At 49.4% G+C, this 12,495-nt stretch overlaps 8 protein-coding genes across 8 annotated transcripts; 4 read left to right on the forward strand and 4 right to left on the reverse strand.

Annotated features, from left to right (window-relative positions):
• Positions 1-177: 177 nt before the first annotated feature.
• Positions 178-1,044, reverse strand: CI109_100181 (uncharacterized protein; the record flags this gene model as incomplete). Its single annotated transcript, XM_032006908.1, has 5 exons — positions 178-243; positions 301-387; positions 512-709; positions 887-945; positions 1,011-1,044. The coding sequence occupies 5 exons, from the start codon at positions 1,042-1,044 to the stop codon at positions 178-180; spliced, it is 444 nt and encodes a 147-aa protein (XP_031858827.1).
• Positions 1,045-1,418: 374 nt separating this feature from the next.
• On the forward strand, positions 1,419-2,632 carry CI109_100182 (uncharacterized protein; the record flags this gene model as incomplete). The annotated part of the gene is made up of 4 exons (XM_032006909.1): positions 1,419-1,572; positions 1,639-1,736; positions 1,801-2,030; positions 2,095-2,632. 4 exons carry the CDS (start codon positions 1,419-1,421, stop codon positions 2,630-2,632), a joined length of 1,020 nt encoding a protein of 339 aa, XP_031858828.1.
• Positions 2,633-3,296: 664 nt separating this feature from the next.
• On the forward strand, positions 3,297-4,079 carry CI109_100183 (uncharacterized protein; the record flags this gene model as incomplete). The annotated part of the gene is made up of 6 exons (XM_065966734.1): positions 3,297-3,405; positions 3,490-3,557; positions 3,618-3,628; positions 3,686-3,714; positions 3,849-3,947; positions 4,036-4,079. 6 exons carry the CDS (start codon positions 3,297-3,299, stop codon positions 4,077-4,079), a joined length of 360 nt encoding a protein of 119 aa, XP_065822806.1.
• Positions 4,080-4,623: 544 nt separating this feature from the next.
• CI109_100184 (uncharacterized protein) lies at positions 4,624-5,098 on the forward strand (the record flags this gene model as incomplete). Its single annotated transcript, XM_032006911.1, has 3 exons — positions 4,624-4,659; positions 4,742-4,826; positions 4,926-5,098. 3 exons carry the CDS (start codon positions 4,624-4,626, stop codon positions 5,096-5,098), a joined length of 294 nt encoding a protein of 97 aa, XP_031858830.1.
• Positions 5,099-5,967: 869 nt separating this feature from the next.
• On the reverse strand, positions 5,968-7,392 carry CI109_100185 (uncharacterized protein; the record flags this gene model as incomplete). The annotated part of the gene is made up of 3 exons (XM_032006912.1): positions 5,968-6,444; positions 6,587-6,874; positions 6,967-7,392. 3 exons carry the CDS (start codon positions 7,390-7,392, stop codon positions 5,968-5,970), a joined length of 1,191 nt encoding a protein of 396 aa, XP_031858831.1.
• A 673-nt stretch (positions 7,393-8,065) lies between these two features.
• On the forward strand, positions 8,066-9,471 carry CI109_100186 (uncharacterized protein; the record flags this gene model as incomplete). The annotated part of the gene is made up of 5 exons (XM_032006913.1): positions 8,066-8,178; positions 8,298-8,424; positions 8,568-8,865; positions 8,968-9,067; positions 9,279-9,471. The coding sequence occupies 5 exons, from the start codon at positions 8,066-8,068 to the stop codon at positions 9,469-9,471; spliced, it is 831 nt and encodes a 276-aa protein (XP_031858832.1).
• A 202-nt stretch (positions 9,472-9,673) lies between these two features.
• CI109_100187 (uncharacterized protein) lies at positions 9,674-11,077 on the reverse strand (the record flags this gene model as incomplete). The annotated part of the gene is made up of 5 exons (XM_065966735.1): positions 9,674-9,807; positions 9,933-10,042; positions 10,108-10,135; positions 10,258-10,336; positions 10,469-11,077. 5 exons carry the CDS (start codon positions 11,075-11,077, stop codon positions 9,674-9,676), a joined length of 960 nt encoding a protein of 319 aa, XP_065822807.1.
• A 396-nt stretch (positions 11,078-11,473) lies between these two features.
• Positions 11,474-12,453, reverse strand: CI109_100188 (endoplasmic reticulum vesicle protein 25; the record flags this gene model as incomplete). Its single annotated transcript, XM_032006915.1, has 7 exons — positions 11,474-11,521; positions 11,583-11,656; positions 11,723-11,853; positions 11,932-12,001; positions 12,077-12,161; positions 12,234-12,363; positions 12,428-12,453. The coding sequence occupies 7 exons, from the start codon at positions 12,451-12,453 to the stop codon at positions 11,474-11,476; spliced, it is 564 nt and encodes a 187-aa protein (XP_031858834.1).
• Positions 12,454-12,495: the final 42 nt, after the last annotated feature.

A 12,495-nucleotide genomic window follows, 5' to 3' on the forward strand; every position in this document is an offset into this window, starting at 1 on the left:
TCCCTGTTGCCAACGGAAGTTAGTGAAATTATCCCTTGAGCTGGGATTGAAGTTTAAGCCTTGCTGTTGACTTGGGAGCTGGACACCAACTGGTAACCCAAATCTATGGGTAAGAACACGAGTCCCAATGGCGATGCATTCCCGGAAGACAGTGAAGTTATGAATAAGATTCCCCATCTAATCAAATTTGGATCGGTCGTAGTTGGCACCGCCAGCCCTTCTTAATCGAGTGATGATTTCGTCCTATCACGAGGCATTAGCTGATGCAATTCATGGGACACTCGCTTCAAATCAACTCACCTCCTTGAGATCATTTGGTGTTGATGCGGAAACTTCGATAGAGTATGATCGAAGGACAGACTTGACGTCTCCGGCGTGAACAGAGACCTGCGCCAGATAGACGATTAGCAAGACTTGATAGCGAACGAACTAAATCCACCGCAGAATAGCCTTCTGGGGTGTCTAGTCCCTTCGTCAAAACCGAAAGCACAAGGATCGGACCAACACTCACCTTCGCTCTCCTCATAACCTTGACTTCCTCTCCAATCCAAAAGATCAAGACAAACTTCTCCCTGAACGAATGTTCGTCATTCACATATCTGATCTTGGCGTAGGCAAAAGAAGCGCGTTGAGGTTGGAGTTGGGCCGTCATTTCGGCGAGGTTTCCAGAACCCGTGGCGGTGAGTGTGAGCTTGTTTGATTTGTCGGACTGGATGGGGGCGATTACAGGTGCAGGATTGTATGGGGGTCGAGGTGAAGTTGAAGCGAAGTTGGGTTAATGGTCAGAACAGGTTGTTATCAGCTCATCAGCTCGAGGTACAGGTCACGTCGGGTGACACGAATTCTATGTGACAGACGGAGAGGAAAGGCAGCCTTGCCCACTCACCTCATAATCAAGCAAGAGCCATGTCAACTCGCCATCATTGCTCCTGACCTTATCGTAGGCTGTGTAATTATTACTCCACATGAGCTCTAGCTCACTGACTGAGGTCGCGTAACAATGAGCTTACCCTCGGCGATTTTCGGATCTGAGACGTCGGCCATTTTGTAGATGATAGAGACAAACAAAGGGGAGGACGAGGGAGATGTGAACAGATTAGCTTGGTGATCTATACAACACAGACAATCTCGTGAAGAGCACAACAATACGATGCGAGAGTTCAAGTTAGGTGATCCACGCGTCAGGGTAGTCAGGTTGACTTCGAGCACTCGACGAACGAGTGAGGTATCACGTGATCACATACTCTGGCGCACCGAAAGGATGTGTGCCTGACATCCCTTCCCGGTCGTTGGGTCCTGTTGCTGTTACTGTTGCACCTCCTCTGCCAGATAGATTGCTGTCTGCTCAAGTTACTCAACTTCAATACTATTATATCACTACAACACCACCCAGCCTCAAAGCTAGGATCGGCACTAACATGTCTCTCAACCACGGCGACTCCCTCAGGTCAGACGCAACCGTCACTCCCGAGGTTGAGACAGTCTCTTCCCTCCTCGCTCATCCATTGTTACAAGATCCCAAATTCGTAGCGGCCGCAGGGGGTCTAGTCGTCCTTCTCATCTTCCTATCTTGTGAGATCAGCTCACCATGTTCCTCTGGAAGGAACGTCACGCTGATCAGCTTGTGTGACTTGGTAGTGTTCCGTTCTGGAAAGAAGACTGCGAGACGGAATGGTCCAGCGACCGTTTTACTGGTGGGCCCTTCAGATGGTGGAAAGACCTCCCTCTTCGCCAAGGTCAGCTACAACGTCTTACGTTTCGGAGCTGTATAGCTGACAATGCACAAACGTACCTGTACAGCTCGTGCAAGATATCTATCCCCAGACACACACTTCAATCGTCCCTTCCATCACCACCTTTACCCTTCCTTCGCCATACGACGACGGGCAAAGCAAACAAATCCGATTGGTTGACTTGCCCGGACATCCGAGATTGCGTGACGAGGTGAAGAAGTATGTCAACGAAGCGAGTGCCGTGGTTTTCGTTGTCGACATCCAGGGCATTGTGAGGAATGCCTCAGGTGTCGCAGAGTACGTCTTCGAGCCTTCCCCTTTGTAAACGGTGCCCATAGCTGACAGATTTCTTGTTATTCAGACAACTTCCCCCGGTTCTTACGGCGCTTACCAACCTATCTCTTCGACTCCCACCATCTGCTCCCCAGCCTAAACTCCTCTTACTCGCACATAAGACAGATCTCCTCGTCCGACCCTCTCCTCCTACCACACAGTCCCCTCCCGAAATCCCCTCCACGACGCTGGTGACCTCAACGGACCGACTGAAATCCCTCTTGACGCGAGAGATGGACCGTCTCAAATCCGCACGTGGTGGATCAGGCGGCAAGATCGAGGGCATGGGCAAAGTAGCCGGATCGACCTCAGGTTCTTGGTTCAGTCGTCTCTTCGGCGGTGGCTCGTCAGGTGGAGTAAGCGTGAGTGAAGGTGAGGGCGAGGGTGAAGAGGACGAAGCATTGGTATGGGGAGGTAAAGGAGCGTTCAGGTGGGAAGACGTCGAAGGGATTGATATCGAGTGGGCTGCGAGTGGACTGGGCGCGGTCAGAGGGGAGAAGGAGAAGGGCGATGTGGAAGAAGGTAATGGTTTAGATGAAGTGAGGAGGTTTTTGTGGGAACTTTAGTCTGAAATGCATAATATGGGCTTTGGGCTTTGGGCTTTGGGCTTTGGGCTAGCCACGGATTCGTGCAATTACTGCAGCAGCCCCGTTGTGGTGCTTGCACTGAGAGATGGACCTGACGAGGAGTATCCGATAGTCGATTCTTATACCCAGGAGTACTGTCATGAAACGGGCAGATGAAGGACGAGCTACGCCCGTAACTCTTCCCAGCTGCCTTTCAGGCGGATGCCTCCGTAATGAGCTCGGGAGAAGGACTATGCCTACGCTGCACAGTATATTTGTACCACTTCTTGCCGGTGTTAGCATCGTGTATAGATAGATCCCTTCCGAACAAGAACGCAGTGCAATTTCATGCCTAGACAATTTATTATGCTCTTGGACGCTATTCGAACATTCTCCGCCACGCCGCTATAGCACGGAGTAGTTGGACTGCACGGAGACCGGAACAAATACTAGGATGTATTCGCTGACGTCACCCATTCGTTTTGCCACTCGTACATACATACTCGTGGTGCACCGCACCGCTCTTGGGTATTCACCTATTTCCTTTCGCTGTACATAAACATCACTTTAAACATCCTACTTATTCTGCCTTCGCATCTACAACCAACCAACCTCCCTTTCAAACACACTCACCTCAATCTGAAACACTAAACTATTGTTCAATATGCCCGTCAAAGGTTCCGATATCGTCCTCATCCTCGTTGCTATCATCTTCCCCCCAGCGGCGGCGGCGATGATCACGGGATGTTCTTGTGATTTGTTGATTAACATCCGTGAGTCACGTAGATCCATACCATTGTAACTGTAAACTCTGTGGAATCTGGAAGAAATCATCACTGACATTAGACTGGGTTTAGTCTTGACTGTTCTGGTGGGTATCGTTCACTTGTTTTCTGCTCCGCCGCCTGTGGGCAGACACAAACAGGTGTGGGAGGAGTGGAATGTTTACTGACACTACGAATTTGTTTTGTTTCTTCTCTTGCAGGGTTATCTCCCGTGAGTTTGTTAACTTCGTCAATTGCGAGCCGAGCTGATACGCTTCTATCATTCCAGAGGACACATCCACGCCTTCTGGCTCATCTGTATGTTGACGCTTCTCTTCCCGTCAACAAGAACTACGCTTGTCTCGCTTCCCTCCCGGACATTCCTCCAAATCCACTCATCTCACAGCTCTTTCCTCAGGTTTTGATGCTGACATCGCTTTTCGTCTCCTTAGACAAACGTATCAAGGCCGAAGAGACATACGGACACGGAGGTTACTCGTACCTCGGTAACGGAAACTTTGTCGGTTCCGGTCCCGGCGGAGTCCCCCCTGGTAAGTGTCAATCAATCCATATAGAGTTGCACTTCAGGATAGTCAAGTTCAAGACCAGAATGCTGATGTTTGAGCTTTGAATATATAGCTCCAGGCCATCAACAACAGTACTACGGTTCCACCGGTCGTTAAGTGCGGGCGGATTAGGCCAGCCAGATGTACGAGCGGAACTGCACAAGTATCGATAGTACATGCGTCGGCTCGTGGACATTGGAGAAAAAGGAAAGATTGTGGACTGTTTATCACTCTATTCAAGTAGAGATGAGATGTATGGGTTATGTTGGCTGGCTAAGGCAGTAGACTGTTTTCCTGGCAGTATTCATGACTTCCGGATTAAGCTTTACTTACGAACTGATGCTCGACTGAACTTGAACTCAGCGAAGTGAATGATGGTGGAATTGGTACTGATGTCGGTCAACCATTGTGTGGAAGGAAACACCCCTAAAATGGAACTTGCCGAAGATCTCGCACACGGCCTCGAGCGATCCTACACATACACACCTAGAGTCAGCACGGCCCTCGACAGGGCTAGCAAATTCGGGTTTGAAAGGAAAGGTATTTTGACGTCATCCACACGCACTTGCACGGTGCTTTGGCGAAGCTTGGGGATGATAAAGTGTATGACGATACGACTACATTGTGAGGCCCTACACTTCAACACAATCATATCGACACGATGAGCTTGACAGGAGGCTACATCAACGATATGCATGTGAGTAGATAGATCCCCGACTGCCTCTCTGTTCATCCCGGCGAGAAGACATACTGACCTGCTGATTCTCTGCACGACGCAGTGGCAAAGCTATCGGCTGAACGGATCTCTCACCCCCGAGATTGAGAGAGAACTACGACATCAAGCTTCTCGCGCTTTCTCAAATAGTAAGTGTTTTATCCCATATGCCAGATGCCCCGATCATTCTAGGCGCGATGTCTGTCAGAACCAGTTCAACTAGTCAGAAGCTGATTCACCGCTCATAGTCCACAGTCAGCTCGGGTTTTCGGTCTCTACATCAATCACTACCGTTAACGGCATCACGACCGCCTCTACGTTATTGCAGATTGGAAAAGGGACACCATGGACCGAGGCAGAGAGGAAAGAGCTAGAAAGGAGGTTTCTAAAAGCCGTTCCGAGGGGGAATATCATAGGGTAAGCGGGAGCGTCGCCCTCACCCCACGATCGTTGTTCCCTTGCTTCTGATTCTCCAATGCAGTCATGGTCTCCACAAGCGCTTCGCAACGTCGAGCCTTGACAGGATGAAGCTGATGTCAGATTGTATCACGCTCCGTGGTGCAGATCCGATGGACATGCTCTTCACGCCATCGATGACGGACATACTTCCTTCAGACGAGAAATGCCGCCCACACCTACCACTACTCCCATTTCGACTAGTGTATACACCCCATCAACTCTGGTCTCAGCTACTGGACATCGTCATCATCGCCCCCACCACCGTGTATCAGACTCGGACAAACACGTTCACACCCACACACACGTCCACGATCCCACTCACACTCACACTCATGCTGAGGGGCCTGTCCGTGTACAGGCTGACAATCACGATCCCGCACGTGGGGCCGGTGGACAGAGTCATCATACATCTAGACTTGGGTCGTTCACCTCCGTGTTCAGATCCAAGCGAACGACTGACGAGCCACATTGATCAATGTATTTGTTCGTTACAAATGTTGGAAGCGACGACGACTAAGCGGTTTCTCTTGCCTCCTTTCCTCTCAAGTCCATTCCCGTCGCTCTAAACCATACTGTTATTGCAATTCACGTTCACGACCCCACTGTAAAATGACGATACGAAATGCATATGTTGATTTGTATATCCATCTATATATCAATGTTTCTCTGAACAAGCGAAAGCATAGGACGTGCTGTGTGCCAAGCACGATGCGCGATCGTTTCTGCTTTGCTTCTGTCCTCGCCATCTTGCCCCTTTTGTACGATACATGCAGGTCCACTGTCAGACCTGCTTTTCTCAATCTGCCTTCGAACCATTCTCAACCTACGTCCTCATCTCCTCTTCTTCAGATCCGCCAAACCATTTCCATTCCCATTGATCGCGTTCGCGCCCGACGTCGTCCCTACCGATTGGGGAATGTCTTCCAAATCTTTCTCAGCGACATGCGTCTGTGTTTGTCCCTCTGAACCATCATCTTCGTCTCCTGAAACATCCTCTTCTCTAATATCTTCTGCTCCCAACCCTCTCACAACTCTAACAGCTACGACACAAGCCATACAGAACCACATCGTCGCCAAGACGTAAAGTAACATGATCAACGTGAGGAAGGTCCAGAATGTCGTCTTGTTCAAGAATTTGCCCTGAGCAGGGGCCCATTCGAGGTTGATATAGTTTGGAGCGTCGACGTAGAGAGTTCGGATGACGAGGAACAGTCCGACTTGTCGACTGAATAACCACGAGACGAGGAAGATGACGAATGCGATATCGCACAGGGTGGTGTGGGAGAGGTATCGAAGCATCTTGGCGATCTGCGAACAAATCGAGGGTAATCCGGTCAACTCAAACGCTCATACATATAGACAAGTACGCCAGCTGAGCGCTGTCAAGCAAGCGGTCCCAATCTAGGATTATCACCTTCAAAGCTAGAGGTGGAGAGCACGCCTCACTCACAGGGAAGATGATGTCCACGAAATCCATCAAGACATGAATCAACGTTCCGACTCTTGTGAAGTTCGTAGCATAACTGGAGGTGATCAAGGTGATTGACAAGATATGATGTCCGAACATCTGCCAATGGTCCTTTCTCCTCTTTTCAGAGTTGATGACGTAGACTTGGTGGAACCACCATCCGAGTTGGGCGAGATAGTAGAATTTGGTGAGTCCGGGGATTGGATTATAAGGGTATGTGCCCCATAGTTGGGCGGGGGAAGTTGGGTTAGGTATTCGGTTTAGGATGATCTGGGTATCAAGTCAGCTCCGGCTCTTGCACTAGCTCCTGTACCACCACCAGTACCTGATTCAATGAGACGGTAGGAGACGCGGGCACTCACCATTCCAATGGTCCACGATATGCAACAATACAAACAACTCCAAGCTTGTTCCGAGAATCTCGTTGCGAGATGTTCTCTCTTCCTTCTCTCCTTCATCTCCTCTTTCGCCTTGATCACATCTCCATTCTGGTGATGATGTTCGTTGAGATAACGATGATGTCCTAGATACCATCTGACAAAGGGAGCAAAGACATATCGAAGGCAGAATGCCCTGGCTAGAGTGAAGGCGATTGCCCAAAATATGACGAAACACACATCTTTGGGACCTTTGTCGTATAATACAGGTAAAGGTGTGGTTTTCGCTCGATGAAGGAAAGATACGTGTGGTCGAACGGGGTATGAGAGGAGAAGGAAGGGATGGAGTGATGTTGGGAGGTATGTCTGAACGAGGGAGGGGAGCGTTGAGGTGGTCAGATTGTATGACATGTTGAGGGGGGCTACCTGCTTGGTGGTAGTGGTCGTCCGTCGTCGTCGTTTCTTTGCGAGTCGAACGTGCTTGTATTGCGCAGCGGTGTAGCAGTGAGAACTAACGCTCAGTCAAGGAGCACCACTAGGTCGTACAGCTGATTGAAGACAGGTGGAACGCAATTGTCAGTCCGATTCCCCATTTGAGTGTAGCTAGATTTTGATTGAATCACGTTGTGCATAACGCGTGAAAAATCCCAAACTCACCAATGATGATCGTCCAAATGTAAAATTCCGAACCGCGTAGTATCTATGAGCAATATCGCTCGTTTCGTCTTTGTCTACACCACAGTCGTTCTGTTATGGTAGTGTTGAGGGCGGGCGGGCTGGCTGGCGGTGATCACTGTTGGTAGTCGTTGGTATCTATCTATCTGTTCTGATCTAACTTATCTATGTGGTGATGAATTGGAGAAAGAGTGACCCCCCGTTTTTATGAACACGTCGAGCGAGCAAAGTATCCCCTGGATCCAATTTGAATCCGAGATCATGCACCGTGTTTGATACACCCACTTATCAAGGCAAGCTTCGACCGTCAACTTGCTCTTTGCTTCAATGCTACAATCGACTTGACTGAAGCAACATCTCACTTGTCCTGCAATACACTCGGACTCAAAACAACGCACACCCACCCACCATGGCGTTCCCTACACCTTCACCGACATTATACGTCTCAGGACTCGAGGGAAAGACGAAAAAGCCAGAATTGCGTGCTCAGCTTTATGCGCTCTTCACACCATTTGGAAGAGTGTGAGTTGGTTATATCTACCATATCGACCTGGCGTGAAGCTACTTCACTTGGCGCTATCGGGATCTGTCCACGTTATGTAGAGTGTAAGCTTACTAATGCTTTGTTTACACGATTGTAGGATCGACGTCGTCGCGAAGAAACATGATGGAGGGAGAGGACAGGCGTTTGTTGTCTTTGCAGAACAATCGGCTGCTACTTCTGCTCTGAGATCGTTGACCGGGGAGACTTTCTACAACAAAGACCTGGTGAGTGGGCGCATACACTCACTTCTTCCACCTGTGTCCCCCATCTTCTCGGTGACTGGCTATGTCTTTTCGTCCAGTGCACCGTCGTCGCGGTTCATGATTCTAGGACCGACTCGCTAATACTCGTTCGTACACTGTTTTAGAGAATAACATACGCGAAGAAACCTTCGTCCGCAACTATCGCCCGAACAGATCCTACCGCCTCCCGTGATGCTGCCGCGATAGAAGCAGCGAGGATGGTCGTTTCTCGTGCTCAAGGGGAATACGAACAGCTCGAAAAGGAACGAGAGTTGGAAGATGCTGCCATCAGAGGAGATACCGTCCCTGGGGCTGGTGGAGAGAAGAGAGGATTGGAGGGCGAAGGGGAAGGAAGGGTGAGTAAGAGAGTCAAAGGGAATGAGGTGGAAGAGGAGGAAGAGGAGGAGATGGAGATGGATGAGGGTGAGTTGAGGTCAATCCCTATAACTCGTGGATCTGTAGACGGTGCAGAGGGAAGAAGATGTGAAGGATCGAGCTGATGTAATTTCGCTCACTCGCTTGCAGATGATGACGAGGAAAACGACAAACCTTCAAAACCGACCCTTATCTGCACAAACTTACCAGCAGAATGTAATGCCGATATCATGGGGGCTCTGCTTTCACAGTGAGTGGTGTTTCTTTGGAATCTCGACCATCTGCCTCTTCCTTCCAGCCGACTGGCGTCCTCGCACGGTTGCCTGCTCGCAACATCACTAGTTGCGCTACTGCCTCCTGCCCTCCTCACTCTTGAACTCTGATGGTATCATCTGATTTCCTGATGCCTGGCACCGTGGTCTTTGCCTTGAACTCCGTACTAACGCACGACGTACTCGCAGATACACAGGCTTCGTCACCTCTTCTGCCCTCCCCTCCTCTTTCAAACCCCCATCATCGCATTCCAAGCCTAACCCCGGTGCCAAATCCTTCACAGCGACATTCGAGACGCAAGCACAAGCTCAAGCGGCGCTGAAAGAGGTGAATGGATATCTGATGCAACCTGGATGGGAGATGGGTGTGAGTTTGCAATAAGCAGTAGATGATGGTATGTACATTCTGCATTGGCATGAATAATGTGAAAACATGGAACTATGGGTCGGGTGAGGAGGGCGGAACTATGTATATACACTATTGACAACGTTCTGTATTGATCGTATCGGACCACTAACTTGCTAACCACTTAGCATTCATGGGGATAATATGTACATTGTCGCTCTCTTTTGCGATGCTCGTCTCACGACTTGGTTACGTTTGCCGAACCCCCACCCATGAGAGCCCTCATCGAATCTGCTCCTCCAAACTTTTTGAGCACCTCGGCAGCGCGTTTCATCTCGTTCGAGAAATCAGTGATGATACGCCTTGCATCCTCTGCAAGTACAAAGATGATGGCAATATCAGCTCTCCCACAAGATAAGTATCAACCAACAGAGGAAAGGAAAGGAAGGGAGACAAAGTGGGAGACAACTCTCAGCTTGGACTCGGGCTGGACTCACCGTGCTTGCGCTCTTCCTCCTCGATGAGGCTCACACCAGTCACCAAGCTCTGGCTTGCTTCGACAACGAGTTGGTGGTAGATGTACTGCGTGTTGAAGATGATATCGTAGCTGCGTCATTCGGATTAGCATGGAATCACCGTGTTCTAGTCAAGGTTGGATGGGTGGTAGCTTACGCATTTGCAATGGTGTCTTTTGCGAACTCTACGTCACGTCAATACAAGTCAGCTCGAATCGATCATCAAACACAATGGGGTGTGTCGAGAACGCAGGACAGGAAGGTTGTTGTAATCGAAATTGAATGATCAATGGGGTTGGCCACCCACCTTCGAGGAAAGCCATGTTTTGCTTCTGAAGGGCATCCCATTCGTCCTCGAGAATGGTCTTGGAATCGTACTTGACGACCTGTATCAGGAAAATTATCAGCCACAACTTGTTCGCTCCACGGAGCATCTCAAGCATGATGTAATGGTTCATATTATATGGCGAAGTAGGACGGAGGAAAGAAGGACGGCAGTATCGAAGGAAGAACTTCACCGTAGCCATTGGATCGAACTCTTCTTCTTCCACTTGCTCGTCTTCCATCTCATAGTCCATCCCACCATCGTTCCCTACTTCATTCTCATGACCATACTGATGATGAATGTTCGTCTTCCTCACTTGTTGATACTGTGCGTTACCATTACCTGGGTACGAGTTGCCATTCCCGCCATGGGCAACAGCACCTTTGTTGAAACTGAGTGCGCCACTACCACCGTCAAGGACGATATTTGACGAAGCTCGTCTGACCAACCTTGTTCTTCCTCCTGAAATCTCCCTGCTGACGATTATCTCCCCTCCTCCTCCACTGCCGGAAGGAGTAGTAGGCGGGACTTGTGCTTGACCTTGTCCTTGTCCGTGTCCTTTCATGAACAGGTTCTTGTGAGGAGTCGAATGGGATTTGGTAAGTGCGCGAGTACCGGAGTGCTGCATTGTGTTGGTATGATAGTCTGTAGGGTCGGAGTGGACGGTCTTGCTTGTTTCGGTGGTATACGCGTCGGGTGGCGAGAAGTCAATGTCGAATGGTTCGGGATCAGGATCAGGCGAAGGGTTAGGGGTAGGGTTTGGGTTTGGGTTCGGGTTGTGGTGATAGTTATTAGGGTTCATTGTGTTAGACGACCTTGTAGTCTTGTGGAAGAATAGGTTAGTATGTGTGAGTTTGTCAGTGTGCTTCTTGATGATGAAGGGAATACAGGGAAAGAGGATGAAGGAAGACAGTTGTAAGCGCATTGGTCTATAAACGTTTTGCCAGACGTTCAAGGCGCACAGACCACCTCGTAGAGAAATGTACACGTCAACCGCCACTTGGAGCTCGGACCGTTCCACCAAGAACACATACAAACGCAGCAGATCAGTAAACCATCGACAACATCGCGCTCAGTATGAGTGCTGGACAGGGAAGGCGTACTGCAACCGTAAGCACAGCGCCGACCTCAAGAGCCAACCAGCCCGGGCGGTATGTTTCAGTAACAATGCATTTTCCTCCCTTCCCTCACGACCACACTAATCGATCAGATACTTTCGCTTGAAGAACGATCGAAGGTGGAGAACCTAATCATAGTGAATAATGTCAGCTGTGGCCTTAGCTTCGAGTAGGTCAAGATTAGCTCACCTGCCATACGCCGAGTCCAATGATACCGAGCGTTATCAAGATTGAAAAGTTCTTGACTCGTTCGTTGGTACTCTCTGCAATAACACGAATTGTCAGTGCTCCATATTGGCTGCCTAGTCGAAAAAAAACATATTACGTACCATTGGTATCCCTCATCTTCATCTCTCTTCTTTGCAAGTATCCCATCTCATCCACAATCTCCTTGACGACCGCTTCGAGCTTTCTCATTTCCACCTCGAGGATTGAAAGTGATTCCTGATTGGCAATGGCGCTGTGAAAGACAACAGGTTGTCAGACAAACGTTCCGATATCGTGACGGTGTAATATTCAGTACGAGCTGGACACTCACTTGTAGTCAACAGCATCCGCACCTATATCGACGTCCAAATCGACCGTTCTTGCGACTTTTTGGTTTCCCGCTACAGTTGAGTGGGTAGGTCAGCTTTTGTCAGATATAGAGGAATTGAAAAGCTGATCAGAGGGACATCACTCACATCCTTCATAATGGTTGGTCAAGCATACACCGACATCTGCCGATTCATGAGTCGTGATTGCCAGTCTGGTCTCGCCCTTAATGTCCTGTCGACGAACGAGTTGAACATATTTCGTCAGCATTTCATCAAAGAAACAACCTCTTTCGCCCGCACTCACCTTTTTGGACAAGTAGACGTTTCCTCGCTCTGATCCGTCAAGAATCTCAATATCCACTCTTTGTTCCGCTTCGGCAGGGACGTTTGCGGTGACAATGACCAATGAATGAGCTGCTGCAAAGTTCCATATACTGCAGATAGAACAATCAGCCAAAGCCCAAGAACAATGTTCTGACAGCACTCTAGATCACTGACCATCCTATAGAGAGAAGAAGATACATCAGCAGGAGCACACCGTGAACAGATGGGAAGACAAAGGACTC

The sequence above is a fragment of the Kwoniella shandongensis genome, chromosome 1, assembly GCF_008629635.2.
Source record: "Kwoniella shandongensis chromosome 1, complete sequence".
In the NCBI taxonomy this organism is placed as follows: domain Eukaryota; kingdom Fungi; phylum Basidiomycota; class Tremellomycetes; order Tremellales; family Cryptococcaceae; genus Kwoniella; species Kwoniella shandongensis.